This window comes from Chinchilla lanigera, unplaced genomic scaffold, assembly GCF_000276665.1.
Source record: "Chinchilla lanigera isolate Chin_1 unplaced genomic scaffold, ChiLan1.0 scaffold00025, whole genome shotgun sequence".
NCBI lineage: Eukaryota > Metazoa > Chordata > Mammalia > Rodentia > Chinchillidae > Chinchilla > Chinchilla lanigera.
Window position 1 is genome coordinate 22040824 of NW_004955426.1, and position 16382 is coordinate 22057205.

The 16382-nt window shown below is 37.4% G+C and overlaps 1 protein-coding gene across 2 annotated transcripts in view; it reads right to left on the reverse strand.

Annotated features, from left to right (window-relative positions):
- Nup155 (nucleoporin 155kDa) overlaps positions 1–16382 on the reverse strand; it is a gene marked incomplete at its 5' end in the record, with an annotated part of 59998 nt that extends 43616 nt beyond the window's left edge. For both annotated transcript variants that reach the window (XR_261216.2, XM_005386214.2), the window contains 9 exon segments: positions 2375–2466; positions 2737–2810; positions 4984–5089; positions 5735–5901; positions 6650–6742; positions 9908–9978; positions 13029–13125; positions 14018–14155; positions 15986–16382. Coding sequence is in view for 1 of the 2 variants with exons in the window: in XM_005386214.2 (XP_005386271.1) it covers positions 2375–2466; positions 2737–2810; positions 4984–5089; positions 5735–5901; positions 6650–6742; positions 9908–9978; positions 13029–13125; positions 14018–14155; positions 15986–16142 (995 nt within the window).

The window sequence follows — 16382 nt, forward strand, 5'->3', positions numbered from 1 at the left end:
AAATGGTTCGTGAAGAAAAATGTGTTCTCAGAGAATCAAATTATCATAGTAAAAGTTACTACTAATCAAAAGTGGCAAAACAGGCCTTTGTAATGGAGATATTTGTATAGTTATTCGTAGGAAAACTGACAGTAAGAGTCTCTTAAATAAAGAAGTAAGCAGTTCACATCCCCTATGTAATACTGCCTAATAAACAGTATAACACAGGTTAATTACAGGTAAAAGACAAATTCAGAAACTGGGATAGTCTACAAACACTTCCCTCTCCTCTCTCCCAAATGTCAGCTTTATGAACAAGCACAGGAGGGGAGGGGAAAGTAGTCTATATTCAACAAACTAATGACCAATGGGGGCCAGAAATTCTGACTGTGGAATGTGAAAAGGTAAACAGCTATAAAGACTTCTGGGACTACTGGAAAATTTTAATATAAACTATATAATTACACAGCTATAATAGCAGAAATTATAAAATTACTGTTAATTTTACTGACAATATGATAACTGTAACCATCATCATATAAGAGACTTGCAGAGGAGACAGAGGCTTGAGAATCTAAGGATAAAGGCACGACGTCTCCAACTTATTAGTGAATGACCCAGAAGAAAGGCAGTGAACAAATGAAGCCAAATGTTCACAAGCAGTGAATCAAGACAGAGGTTTCATCAGTGTTTGTCAACATTGTTCTTTTACTTTTTTCATAGATTTAGAAAGTTTCCTAAAGGAAGTTGGAGGGAACGAACAGCAAAGTATCTTTTGAATTACTAGCCTATGTCTTTGGGGTGTTCTTTTTGCAGGGGGTGGGTGGGTACTGTACTGAAGATTGAATTTATGGAGTGCTACATTCCTAGCTCTTTCTCAGTTTTGAGAGGGTCTTGCTAAATCACCTAAGTTGATGCTGAACTTGCAAACCTCTTCTCTCAGCCTCCTGAATAGCGGGGATTATTGGTATAAATCACTATACCAGCATTAGACTTCTTTTGTCACTGAAAAGAAAGAAAGAAAGACACAGAGACAGAGAGGAAGGGAAGGGGAAGGGAGAAGAGAGGAGAAAGGCAGGGAGGAAGGAAAGAAGGGAGGAAAGTTGCTGAGCATGGTGGCCCACGTCTATGAACCAGCTATTTTGTACACTGAGGCAGGAGCAGAACAGGTTGTAGGTCAGTCTGAACAACTTAGTAAAATGTAGTCTAAAAAAGAAAAAAGAACTGGGGTTTAGCTTGGTGCTGAGTGTCTCTAGATTTGATTCCAGTAACACACAAAGAAAGTTGATATTTCATGATGAAGACTAATCACTGCAATTACTCAAGTATATGGACAAGAGAAACTGAAAAGCTAAAACCTTTAGTGTGTAAAAACAATGTCTGCAGCTGACCGAGACATTGGGGAAATGTATGAATGGCACTGTAGCCGGGTGTGGTGGCACACGCCTGCAATCCTAGCACTCTGGAGGCTGAGGCAGGAGGCTCGCTGTGAGTTTGAGGCCAGCCTGGGCTACAAAGTGAGTTCAAGACCAGCCTGAACTGCATAGTGAGACCCTGTCTCAAAAAGAGCAGGGGAAAAAAAAAAAAAAAGAAAGGCATTGTAGTACAGAATTTCTTGGTTTCTAGGTTGGGTTCCAGCACTTAAACCTCGGAAATCCCAAAGTCCTTTAGGTTCTACTTCCTCCTGAAGAAAAGGAAGATACTACAGCTCTGAAATTCTGTACTCTGTACTTGTATCAATAATCAGACTAAACTTGTACCATGCAAGCCTGCCAAAAATGTGAACAGTTAAGACAGTGAGACTCACCATAGCACCTAGTTATAACAACTATAATGCTTGTAATAGATCACTTAAGGTTAACATAACATCCTAAGAAAAAGGGATAGGGATGTGGCTCTGTGGTTGAGCACTCACCAAACAGTAAGGTCCTAATTGCGATACCCAGAACCAGAAAAACAAAAGTTCCAAGAAAAAAAGTTCATGACCAGCTCAATTTTACACAACAGAAACAATCCACCTTATTTCAAATTATCACAAAGTAATAGTCTCTAGCAGCCCTGTTTCAAGGATAACCAGGAATGGTGGTGGTGAACCTATGGCATGCGTGCCACAGGGGGGGTGTTTTTAACACTGAAAGCTCTAAAAGGTTCACTATCGCTGCCCTAGAGTGACATCTTCAACATTCCTTATCTTTTTCTTTTTTTGGTACTGGGAGTCAAACTGGGGACCTTGCGCTTGCCAGGCAGGTGCTTGTACTGCTGAGCTATATCCCCAGCCCAACAACACTCCTTATCTTTTTGAGATGTTTTGAGGAAATAATTTAATCATAGTATGCCATACATAATAATATAACTATGCCTAAAATGAAATGTCTGACAATAAATTATGCATTACCTAGCAATGTTTCCGGCAGCAGACACAATAGCATTCTGTGAAACTGAAGCAACTCTACTCATTCCCTGTCCATCTTGGCCCAAATCGTAAACCTGTGAATAAAAAATTGCTCACTTAAACATGATTATATACTGCATATATTTTACTGAACAAATGTTTCCATTTTTAGGGATCTCTTAATTTCATACTTAACAGGTATGGAAATGTTCAGAGATTTGAAATCTCAGAACACCTGACAGGTGTTTAGGGGCTGAGTTTGTTAAAAAAATCACACAATTCATAGAGAAAGAGTAAATAAATCTTTCTTATTAAATCATGAGTATTTTTCTATTCTTAAATGAGGGCATAATATGAATACTTACCTGTATTACTCCTTTCTCTGATCGTGTATACAAAATATTTCTGGAATTATCTATTGCAATTTGAACAATAGGATCTAAAAATAAGAAAAAAAAAACCCAAACATTAAAGAATCAAGCACAATAACCACTTACCAAATTTAAATTTCTGAATTAGAACTTTACAATCGGAGGTCTTCCTCTCTCATGCTTGGTAGTTAAGGCCTAGAGTACTTGCATAAGGACCAAGCCAGGAAGCATTTAGATCAGATGACATACATCAAGTATTTTGAAGGAGTTAAAGACATCACAAATAACTTGTTCTGACTTCTAAATGAATTCTAAACTGAAGAGAAATTCTAGATTGCTTTCACATTCAACTTTTTTTTTGTTGGTGATACTAGGTATTGAACTCAGGACCTTGCCCATCTTAAACAAGCACTCAACAACCATTAAACTACATCCTTAGCCCTTTATTTTTAGTTCTTTTTTGTTTTTTTTTCCGGTACGGGGAGTCAAACTCACGACCTTGTGCTTGCCAGAAGGCGCTGTGCTGCTGAGCTAAATCCCCAGCCCCAGCCCTTTATTTTTAAATTTTGAGACAAGGTCTCACTAAACTGCACATGCTGGCCTCAAGCTCCTGATCTCTGCCCTAGCCTCCGGAGTAGCTGAGATTATAGGCAAACACCACCATACCCATCTTGGAACAAAAGTTCTCAGCATAATTAGTCATTCATTAAATATTGTAACATAGTACTAGTAACTAGCACATAGTAAACATTCCTTAAATATTGTTGAATGAGCTTGGTGCAGTGATACATGCCTATAATCCCAGCTACTAAGGAGCGTGAGGAAGGAGGATCACAAATCTGAGGAAATCACTAACAACTTAGGGAGAAGACCCTATTTTAAAACTTAAAAATACAGTGTACCTCAACTCATGAACTTAATTCTTGCCACAATTCTAGTCAAGTAATACATTCTACGATTCTGCTTAAAATTTGTGTAAAGAATTCACTTTGTGAGCCAAGGGATCACTGTATAAAGGAAGGGGCATATAGCTCAGTGAAAGAGAACTTGCCTACAATTCACCAGATCCTCAGTTCAAGCTCTAGTACTAGCAGACAAAAAGAAACTTTCAATTTATTATAATTCATGCAAAGGGAAAGAAATTACAATTTTGTGCCATATAAGGACATTTTAATCGATGGACCACACACATATAATTTGGTCCTATAACTTTATATCACATAGAGATGTCATAGGCATCTTAATTTGCTTAAGTACACGCTAAGATTTTAGCACAACGATGAAACTGTCTAACAGGTCAGTTGTCCAAATATACCCCTATTATTAAGTAACTTAGGACTAAAAATTCAGTCATATTAACAATTTTAAGTTGTACTTACCTTACTCTGACAAAGTATTTAAAAATGATTTCACCCGTTTAAATTTCTTAGCTCATTTAAAAACATACATTTCTTACTGAAAATTTGTTCGAGACCAGGTAAACCATGTATTAAATGTCAGAACCCCATCCCCACCCCTGTCTCTTTGTGCACGTGTGTATATACACTCACATTTTGGTTTTAAGTGCCCATTGCTGCTTTGGACACATGTTCTATGATGCTACACTTACAGGAAATGAGTAACTTAATAAAAAAAAAATTCATATTCTGTTTTATAATCCCTTGACCCTTTAAGGGATCTGATGAATTATGCTAACAAATGATACTTAAAATGAAAAAGTGTCATTAATTAAAGGGAGAGTCTCTGCGGGGCATGGTGGTACATGCCTATAATCTCCGCACTCAGGAGGCTGAGGTAGGAAGATCACTGTGAGTTTGAGGCCACCCTGTGCTACACTGTGAGTTCAAGGCAAGCCTGGACTACATAGTGAGAATCTGTCTCAAAAAACAAAACCAAAACTCACAAAATAAATAAAATTAGAATTTCTAGGGCAGAGAATATAGCTCAGTAGAAGAGCACCTGCCTAACATTTGATATGTCCTTGGTTTAATTGCCAGCACCACTATCAAAAAAAGAATAGGCCAGGCACGGTAGCGCACACCTGTAATCCCAGCACTCGAGAGGCTGAGGAAGGAGGATCATTGCAAGTTTGAGACCAGTCTGGGCTACAAAGTGAGCTGAAGGCCAGCCTGAACTGCATAGCGAGACCCTGTCTCAAAAAGATCAAAAAAAAAAAAAAAGAAGAAAATGTCAACAATGTATTAAATTTTTTTTTATTTGCCAAATCTGTTTCCTACTTACCATCTTCTGAAAATGTGAATTGTAGCAAGGAAGGAACAAGGAAAGAAAGTGCACTCTTTGAGTGGTTTATCTTCCTACATCTTTGACTAAACCAACCTGCTTCTGCCTTGAAAGACAAAATAGAAAGATTGGTAAAGGTAGGTAACTCGTAACAAGTACTATACAACCTTACTTATTATGATACTTAAGTTTTCATGACATACTAGTGACTATACACAAAGTAAGATAAATTCTTCAAAATTAACTACTGAGTTGAATTCTATAATTAAAAATATCAACCAAATGCTAACCATGAAAGTCTTTCAAGACATGCTAAAAGGAAAACCAATTCGGAAAATAACAGTCAATACTGTAAGTAAAACAGCGCATTTGTGAAAGTAAACTATGTGTTTAATTTATATACACATAAATATATATATATATTTATATATACATAGGTCAATATATTTACATAAAGCTGAAAATGGGGGCTGGGAATATAGTTCAGGGGCAGAGCTCTTGCCAAGCATGCGTAAAGCTGAGTTCAATCCCTAGCACCTAAAACAAAAATTGATAGGGGTTTTTACATTTGGGGAGAGGGCTAGATTTTATATGCACAGTGTAGTGACAGCCTACTACAGCTTTACTTATCTGTTTGATTATTTTCCTTAATAATATATTATGTAATTAGAAAACTAAAACTAAACTCTGTACTTCCCCTATTCCATCAAGAGAAAGAAAAAAAGGGAATGTTTATAAATGTCACGCTTACTTGGTATGCTACTTCATATAAACAGCCATCCTTTCCAGCCAAGAATATTCTGCCATTATCAGTGGAAGTTATTGTTAAAAGGTAAGTATTATCAGTGGGAAGAGAATATAAAGGATCTGGAAGCAACTGCATTCCACCAGACATGCTGTCATTAAGAATTCCAGAACCTATTTTTTTAAAAGGAAAAAAATACAAGAATATTTATTACTTTAATTTTAAAATGATCTTTGGATTGCTCTGCTTGTTGAATTCTTATTAAAACACCTAAAACCTTCTATACAATTCTTAAATTACTAAAAAAAAGTATGATTATTAATATTTTGATAATTCAAGTTAAAGAGAACGTAGACTATACATAAATGTTACACAGTAGAGTACCAATCAAAAATAGAATCCCAATTACTAAATTTTGGTAAAGAGCCTGAGGACTATGTGTAGGGATTAGTATGAGTCACTTAAATTCAGCCAGATTAGTTTCTAATTATAATACTAATTGAGTGACAGGCATGGTGGTGCACGCCTGTAATCCCAGCACTTGGAAGGCTGAGGCAGGAGAATCGTTGAGAGTTTGAAACCAGCTTGGGCTAAAAAGTGAGCTCAAGGTTAGCCTGAACTGTATCGTGAGACCCTGTCTCAAAAAAGACAAAAAAATAAAAAATAAATTGAGCAACATATTACACTGGTACTTCAGTTTACAAACGTAACTTGTTTTATAATTGTGGGGAAAATGACTGCATTTGTGTTAGTGTGGGGAAGAAGCCTGTGGTCATATTTGTCATCCGACACAGTCTGTGAATGGAAGCAAAATTTTGCTGAACGCTTTTCTTTGTGAATTGAATTGTTTACTAACAGAAGCATCTATGAATCAAAGTACTACTTCTGTACTTAAAAAGCAGAACACATGGCTTATCATACCTGGTTGCAAACTAGCATAGCTGAGTCCTAGAATTACTATATCCACAGGAGTTGCCAGAACCAAGAGGTGCCGTACATGAGGTTGAAAGATGCCTAAAGTAGACAGAGGAAAAGAATTTCAAGAAACGTCCAGCATCTAAGCATTACTAGAGTATGGTTTTACAATTAAAATGAGCTACTAATTAAATGGTATATGAAACACTAATTAAATTGTATATTCATTAGCTCAGTGAATTCTGATGTTAAACTGTTACTGTTTGATCATTTAAATAAGTTAATAGTAGCAAAGAACCATTTCTGCAAAGAATCAACTCAATAATTTAGACTAAGATGTGAACACTTGGATTTTTATACCCATGTTCACAGTAGCATTATTCACAAAGGTCAAATGGTGAAAGCAACCCATGGGTCTGTAGACAAATAAATTAACAAAATATGACACATATATGTAGTGGAATATTATTCAGCCTTACAAAGGAAGGCACTTCTATTGCACATAACACACAGATGAACCTTGAAGACATATGCTAAATGAAGCATGCCAGTCACACAGTGACAAATACTACAGGAGTTCATTTATGTCAAATTCACCCGGACAAAAGTAAAATGGTGGCTGCCAAAAGCTGGAGGAAGAGTAAGAATTACGTTTAGCTGGGTGTGGTGGTGTACACCTGTAATCCCAGCACTTGGGAGGCTGAGGCAGGAGTATGACTATGAGTTCCAGGCCAATCTGGGCTAGTGAGTGCAAGATTAGCCTGACCCACAATAGTGAGACCGTCTCAAAAAACCAAATAAAAGTATTATTGTTTAATGGGTCACAGAGAAGTGGACAGGAATAATGGTAATGGCCGCCTAACAATGTAGATATAATATCAGGAATCTTTATATTTAAAAACTGTTAAGATGGCGAAGTTTATGTTATGTACATTTAACTAAAATTGAAATATATGCATATAAAGGTTTCATTTTTTAAATGTGGTAACAGAGTACTAACATTTCTTTATTATACACATTTGTCCTACTTAAGGTTGTTAAATGTCATGAAAAATACCATGTTTAGCTACGCAAGGCAACATGAGCCTATAACCCTAAATGTTACACTTTGGAGGATAAGACATGAAGATCTTGAGTTCAAGGCCAGCACTGTTGAGATGTCTCTATCATTGATGTTAATTTTCATACAAGTATGCCAAAAAGCACGAATGCCAAAGCTTTACCTATTATTGGTTCAAGTCAATAAAACTGAAAGTATTGACTTTCTATCTTAATGAACTAATAATATATCTGTTATTTTACAACTGATTTACAAAACTTCAATGTTATGAGTTTTTCCCTTAACAAAAGTCCTATTTCAAAGCACTCACAAGTCTACACCGTATTAGGTATAATATATTTTTAAGAAAAATTTTCAATACTTGTTAGTTGCACAGGTCAGAATCTTTTAATCCTTCATTTGAAATCAAATACTGCTACAATTTTAATTTTGTACTGAAATTTATATTTAAATTTTTTTCTTATTACATGCCTGCAGTATATGATTGCATTCTTTGTGTGGGGTTGGCCTGTGAACACATCTTTATTCCTTTTTTCATCTCCTTATTCCCCATCTCTTGATTCCTCTCCCACTGAGAAAGTACCCATTTCCCTACTGTCTAGAACCTTTTATTTTGCTCTTTATTTATAATTTGAGTTTCTCATACAAAAGAAATCATGCAATATTTAAATTTGTGTGTCTGATTTATTTCACCTAACATTATAGTTTCAAAGTGTATCCATGTTCCTACAAATGACTCAAGTTTTCCTTTATGGCAGAGTAGTACTCTACTGTGTGTAAACACTATATCTTCTTCATCCATTAGTCTGTTGATGGACATATACACTGCTTCCAAGATTTAGCTATTAGAAATTGTGCTGTTATAACCATGGGTAAGAAATTCCTATTTGAGTAGAATGAAATTTTATTATTTGCTTCAAATGGAAATTGTACATCTATTACAACCAAAGACAAACACAGCCACTGATTTTTTTAACTTTTAAAGGAGAAAATAAAGCAGGGACATATGTGTCATGGTAAATACTGCTTTCAGATTCTATGTAAAGAAAATACATTTCCATTGCAGTAAGATAAACAGTGTATAAACTTGCATGTTACTACTTATCTGAATAGCTATAATTTTAAAGTCACTCTGATCTTAAAAATTTTTATTTAGGCATTGCCAAGAATTGCATTTTGTTGATTGCTGCTTCCTCCCCATCCTGTCACTACCCTCCCATAGTACTGGGTATTGAACCCAAAGCCCTTGCACTGTGCTATTTCCCTGGCCAGTTTCTTCCCCCTTAATTCTGAAACAGCCTTGCTATGTTACTAAATTGTCCAAGCTGGGCTTGATCTTGTTATTCTCAGATGCCCAGAGTGCTACCCAGAATGCTGTTCAGAGGCTCAGAGTGCTAGGATTACAGGTGTGTGCTACCATGCTCAGCTAATGCACATTATTTTTTGTGGTACTAGGAACTTAACTCAGTGCCTCACAGTGCTAGGTAAGGGCCCTAGCACTTAGTTACACTCCCAGACCAGTCAATGAATCTTGTAGAAAGGTGTGTTCAAAAGATGTATTTAAGTCAATGTACTCTGCTTATCAGAATGGATAAAATATTTGGCATTATCAAGCTGACAATTTAAGTAAAACAATGCTTTTTATTTATCTAAGGTTTGTTATGAACTCTTTTCTAAACTCCATAGTATATCAATACTAAAAACATGCAGAAACAAAAATGACTTGTACTGGCCGGGGATACAGCAAGCAAGCATGAGTTCATGAATTCAATTCCCAGTACCAAAAAAAAAAAGAAAAAAAAAAAAGACTTTTAGATTAAACTGAGTGATGAAATATCTACAATACCAAAAAGAAAACAAAACAACCAAAAGCAGGCAAATTAAGAAAAAGGAAACAAAATAAAATTCAGAAATTACAGTTTAACATGTAAAGGACAGCCTCACAATATCAGAGCGAGTAAACAATTAATATTCCTAATTATAAAACCTCAATGGGAAATTCAATCACTTAAAAGTGTATTATTCAGGGGCTGGGGATTTAGCTCAGCGGCAAAAGCGCCTGCCTGGCAAGCGCAAGGTCGTGAGTTCGGTTCCCGGTACCGGAGAAAAACCAAAAAAAAAAAAAAAAGGGGGTATTATTCAATCTTAACTCATTTGGTGTCTACATATCTACAAACACAGTCCCACACTCAATTTTTTCTTACCAGCTTTTGGCTTTACAAGCCCCACTGCAAGAATAGTCTCACTAAGTCCATCAAAATAGGCAAGATCTCCTCTGTTAATGATTGAAGAAAAAACATGTTATACATATAAAGAAAACAAAGTCTTATTTTACAATGTTATTAGTTAAGTAATTTTAAACATAAGATCGAATGAAAAACCAAACTAGCAAACAAAACTAGTTCATTCAGTCCCAAGCCCCAGGGACACAAATCTGCATGTGGCCTAAAGTAGAACCAGAAAAATAGGGAAAGCTGTACACATTCCAAACATCTCTCCAAGTGGTCTACAAGCAAATCTACTGAGGGAAAGAGCAAGTGTGGACAGTCAGGAGGAAGAGCTCCTAAGGAAAGCTTGAGCTGAGCCTTGGGTAGAATAGAAATATACACAAAAAAAATCCCTGGTAACTCAACCTGCATCTTAAGCCTGAGGCAATTTTAAAGGAATCCGAAATATGTGGTACTGAGGTTAACAACAAACAAAACCCCAACTCCGCCCAAATCCTGACTTGGAAAAAGTCAACTCCTCCCACCATAAAAGCCCCTCTGCTGTACCTCAGCAAGAGACATGCCCATTTGAAAGAATTAATGCTCTTTATTACATGATGCTGACTTTGAACAAAAAAAATGACACCAAAAAGCAGTTCTGAAGTCCTCTTTCATGAGTGTCTGTATGACATGCAATAAAAAATACAGTGATATTATTGCCAAGTGCCATCTGATAGAAAAGCAGGAGCACAAAAAAAAATTACAGTGTTCTCTATCCATTTTATTCACCAGATCTGGTACTGTGTGACCTCCTCCTCAAAGTCAAAATGACTATGAAAGGTAAATTTTTTGAATTAATTCAGAACACCAATGCAGCCATAACAGCACAAATAAAGACACGAAAGAAGACTTCCAAAACTGCTTCACAAACTGGCAAGAACCATGGGATGTGCATCCACAGCAAGGGGGAGTATTCTGTGGGGAGATTAATGATATGTGTCTTTTACCATAATTTTAAAAAGTTAATCACATCGTATTTTTGATCATACCTTGTATAAGAGGAAGAAAACTAAGTAACTGGAACTAAATGTAAAGTTTTTACAAAACTGAATTTGTAGTACCTATGGTTTTCTTTCTTTTTTCCTTACTTTTTTTTTTTTCTCTCTCTTTTTGAGGCAGGGTCTTGCTATGCAGTTCAGGCTGGCCTTGAACTCACCTTGTAGCCCAGGCTGGCCTCGAATTCACAGCAATTCTGTCTCCTCCTCCTCCCCCCGAGTGCTGGGATTACAGGCCTACGCCACCACGTCTGGCTCAAGTAGTTTTCTTAAAATAAGTTGTACTTTGAACATATATTGTTATTATAGACTCAGTGTCTGTACCCTGCCCCAAACCCATATTATACCCTAAATCCCAGTGTGACAGTATTTGTTAGCAAGGGTGGACTCCTTATGAATGGGATGGGCAGCCCATAAAAAGACTCCAAAGAGGCTCTCTTGCCCCTTTCGGCATGTAAAGACAAAGGAAAAGATGGCCATCTGTGAACCTGGAAGCAGGCTTCAACAAATACCACATCTGCTAGAGCTTTCATATTGGACTTCCAGTCTCTGGAAATGTGACAAATTTCTGTTGTTTATAAGTCACCCAGTCTATGGTATTCTGTGACAGCAGCTCAAACTAAAGCAGGGTATATCTCACCCAGTATTATTCCTGTTAGGCCAGTGTGGAATACATGATAGCACAGTAAGTATTTATTAAAAGAATGTTAGATTCGGGCTGGGGGTATAGCTCGGCGGCAAGTGTGAGGTCATGATTTTGATTCCTGGTACCAAAAGAAAAAAGAATGCTAGATTCTTGTAAGACTGAAGCAGGTAGCCAGGCATGGTGGTGCACACCAGTAATCCCAGCACTGGGGAGACTGAGGCAGGAGGGCTGTTGTGAGTTCGAGACCAGCCTGGGCAACAAAGTGAGCTTACGGTCAGCCTGAACTGCATAGTGAGACCCTGTCTCAAAAAGACAAAAAAAAAAAAAAAAGACTGAAGCAGGTCACTGCAAGTTTGAAGCCAGCCTAGATAACATAGTGAGTTGAAGACCAACCTGAATTACATAGCGAGACACTGTCTCAAAAAACAAAAACAACAACAAAAGGTAGATCTTAATGGAAATGCAAACATTTCAGTAGTGTAAAAACTGTTCTTAAATGAAATAATTATTCAGACACTTATCTTTCTGCAATATTTTTGGCATTGTGTTTTCTTAAAGAAATCATCCCCAAATTAAAGGTTTTATTCTTTGGTATAGTGATGGTTATGACAACACATTGGGACAACATTCAAGGTACAAAAAGAACAATAACAATCACACATCACTGCTATGATTATTAACATTATAACAGTAAAAATAGATACAGAATCCTCTACTTTTAAAAAATTATTTCACATAAGCTACAAATGTAAGCGGTCACATAGTGTCAGTTTTGATTCAATGATACAGTTTTTGAATGTGTGGTAACCAAGTTCCTAAAAAGAACATTAGTTACTCTCGGTAAGAGTTAATATTTTAACTATATGGGCTTTCTTACAATTATTTTGCACTGCACTTAAGGATAGCAGGATGTACAAGTGGAAATACAACTACTCTGAAAAGCCAAAAGGAAGATCACCAGATTAATATATTATATTTAAGCAAGACTGTCTTGGACCTTTACTCTATTCATTACACTTAACTTATATACAAGGTCAAGACCACAAATGGCAACAAAACTGTTAAGTCACTTTAATAACCAGATGCTCAGGCCACACAAAGGCAAGGAAAAAAAGTCTTTCAAAAATGTCAAATTATCTCTCTCACACACATAAGCACAAGAAGACTGATGCTTAGGTTAGTAGCATCACTTGAAAGCTGGTTACAAATTCAGATTCTTGGGACAGCTTCAAAATTTGTAACACAGACCCGTATTTCAACTCCCAATGATTAGTATGAGTATTAAGAAGCATTCAGATGGATTTAAATGAATGAAAGATAAATAAGGCAGCATCCAATGAGTAGAACATTAGCTGTAATGATTAATAAAGGTTACTGAATTCCAATCACACTAAAGAAAACCTCCTTAATTGCATACCCATCTTCGTAGTTCCACATGAATATGTCACTGTCAATTGTGAGCCATGCTCTGCTGATAGGAGGGAACACACCCATCATGCAGTTACACTGCATATCTGAGGTACTACTGATGTAAGGTAGAAAGCGTTCAATTTCATCATTTTCCTTGAACTTGTTTCAACAACTTTTTTTTTTTTTTTGAACTTATTCAGCTAGCAGCTGAAGGTCTTTATTCTTTTTTTTTTTTTAATTTTAGAAATAAAAGGAGGAAAATATCAACAACTTTTTACTTGAACCTTATGATCAAAAATCTTTGATCAAGCTGGGTGTGGTAACGCATGCCTATGATCTCAGCACTAGGGAGGCTGAGGCAGGAGGACTGCTGTGACTTGAGTTCAGCCTGGGTAGCAAAGTGAGTTTAAGGCCAGCCTGAACTGCACAGAGAAACCCTGTTTCAAAAAAACCAACCAACCAACAAACAAACCATGATCTGGAGTAGGAGGTTTGGTTGTAGTTCAGGGGTAGATCCTGGCTAGCATGTATGATGCCTTAGGTTTGACCCTCGGCACTCTCACAAGTAAACATCTAGTCCTGTATAAAAAAAAACAAAACAAGTTACCCATGTACTTAAATGTTGTTTTTTCTTTCAAGGCAGGGTCTTGCTATGTAATCCAGGTCAGCCTTGACTTGCTATGTAGCCCAAGCTGCCTCAAACTTGCAATACTCCTGCCTCAGCCTCCCAAGTGCTAGGATTAGAGATGCCCAGCTTGAAATATATGCAAGATAAAACATTAAAATGAATACATATATACTACACTAACTAAACACAAAACAAGAAGTATAATAAAAATACCAGTCTTTTTTGTTTTTTTTTTTCCCCCGGTACCGGCACTCGAACTCACAACTTCGCGCTTGCCAGGCAGGCACTGTGTGGCTGAGCTAAATCCCCAGCCCCGAAAATACCAGTCTTAACATTTTTCAATACTTAAATACAAAGTAATAGGATACGTCCAAATTGTTCAACAAGTTCAGGAGGAAGAGGAACTCTTCGGATGGAACTGATCTCTGGAAGATTGGGTACTGACAGCAAATCAGGTCCTTGTAGAGGATAATCCATATCAGACATGCCAGAAACAGTGGGATTATCTACAAAAAAGGAAACAAAGCATTTATAATAATACATTGATCATCAATTGCTTATAAAGTAGCAGTTCAGGTCACAAAAATATGCATATAGTGGTTCTAAAGTACAAAGAGGTGAGTTCTCATCTGACACAGAATAAGCTGAAAAAATTCCACTGTTAAAAGAGAGTCACTGATTTCAAACCCAAGCAAGAGTTATTTTTCACACAGACTTCTTGGCTGGGTGTGGTGGCACACGCCTGTAATCCCAGCACTCAGGAGGGTGAGGCAGGAGGATCGTTTCTGAGTTTAGGACCAGCCTGGGCTACAAAGTGAGCTCAAGGCCAGCATGAACTGCACAGCAAAACCCTGTCTCAAAAAAAAAAAAAAAAGAAAGGAAAAAAAAAAAGACTTCTTAACAAAGGAAATGCGTGGTTTAATAGTTCAGTATTTTTCTATTATTTTACTAATCTGAAATGGGAAATATTTATAAAATTATTTTGGGATTAAAAGGTAAAACAACTGTAAGCAAACAAGACATTTATTGGGGGAAAAAGCTTATTGCCTTTCCTACTTTCAACACTCACAGATTAAAACAATCCATGCGTTTTCCTTTTAGATTTTCCAGCCAGACCAACAGGCCTAATGCAAATGCTATCACACAAGCAGTGTCTTAGTGGAGAAAAACCCAGAAAACTCTCTAAAAAGTATTTTCATTAAGTAAATTTTCTCTTGCTTTAAGATTGATCACAAAGGGCAGGAATGGGCTGGTCTATTCAGTTTGAACCTTCTAGTCCTGTATGTCAGATCTGCTGACAACCTGATTACCCCAGGCTCTCTAGAAACAAAGATGTTGGGGAAAACTGACATATAAAACAATTTTAGAATGTATAAAACTTAAGAGATACACATAAGTATAAGGAAAATACAATACATCCCTCCGTACTGATTAGCCACATTTAACAATCACCAATATAGCCAATCAAGTTTGCTTTATATTGCTGTTCACTTCTCTTCCAGTAGTTTTTGCTTTTTGAAACAGGGTGTCGCTATGTAGTCCAGGTTGGCCTTGAACTCCTGCACTGAAGTAATCCTGGCTGTTTCTTCAGTAGGTAGGACTACAGGCATGTGCCACTCTGCTTAGGTCTGAAGTTAGGATTTTTATAACTTGTCATAGGTGTGTTTTCGGTTTACATTTTACAAATTATCCTGATTCTTGCTCACCAAAAATATCATCTGTACCTTTCCTACAGGTCCTTGCTTTTGTAGAATTATCATCTCCCAAAAGAGTCACTCTTTCTAGCAACTTACGTAATTCCATCATTTAAAACAGTTAAACGAATTTCTTTCCAGTCTCTCTTTTGTTAACAATATACCCTTCTTGCCCATCAGCACCACCAATTTCTCTGTTCTCTTCCTTTATTTCACTGGGAGGTCTTTCAACAACTCTCAGCACTTCATAATACACTAATTCTGTACACAACAAAGCACATCTTGGAAAGAATATGACAATCTCCAAATTAAGTCGGACTTCGTTTCCTTGTCCGACTTAATTAATACAAGGAATAATAAAGATGGGACTAGGATCAGGAGACCCTTATCTGCCTTTAGTGATAAATACTGGGGGAGCAGTGAGATGCTTATTAGAGTTGGGGGTCTTTGGGTCTTTCTGCTTGAAATATCTACAATGAAGAAAGTAAATGTAGGAAATCCCGTTCTTCAAAAAGCCAGCAGAGTCCTACATCTCAGCATTTCCTCTCTGGGACCAACCCTGGGATGAAGACCAAGTTAGAAAGTCAGGAGAGTTCGTTCGGCAGAGAAAGCAGGAGCACCAAAAGGGTACCGATCACTCACTTGGGGCGGACACCATGAGAAGCTCGGAAAGGTCCGGGTACATGCGGTCTTCTTCCAACTGCAGGTCGATAAGCCGCCCTGCATTTTCCAGAGCTTCCTGCAAGGCTGAGGCCGAGGTAGAGGCCGGCATCACCGCGCCGAGTGAAGAAGACGGCATCTCGAAAATTGTAGACACCAGAATACAAAAATGATCAAATCCCAAGGAGAAACGCGCGAAGACCCAAGAAACTCAGACACACGGCTTAAGGCGCGCGCGCCAAACGAGCGCCTGGGCGCCTGGTCATGACGCACTTCCTGCTTTTCGGAGGCGGGAGGGGGGAACTGGAGGATATCTTTTGGGTATTGGAAAAGGGAGCTGTCAATAGGGTCGGACGCGGAGGGTGGGGCGAGGGGCGGG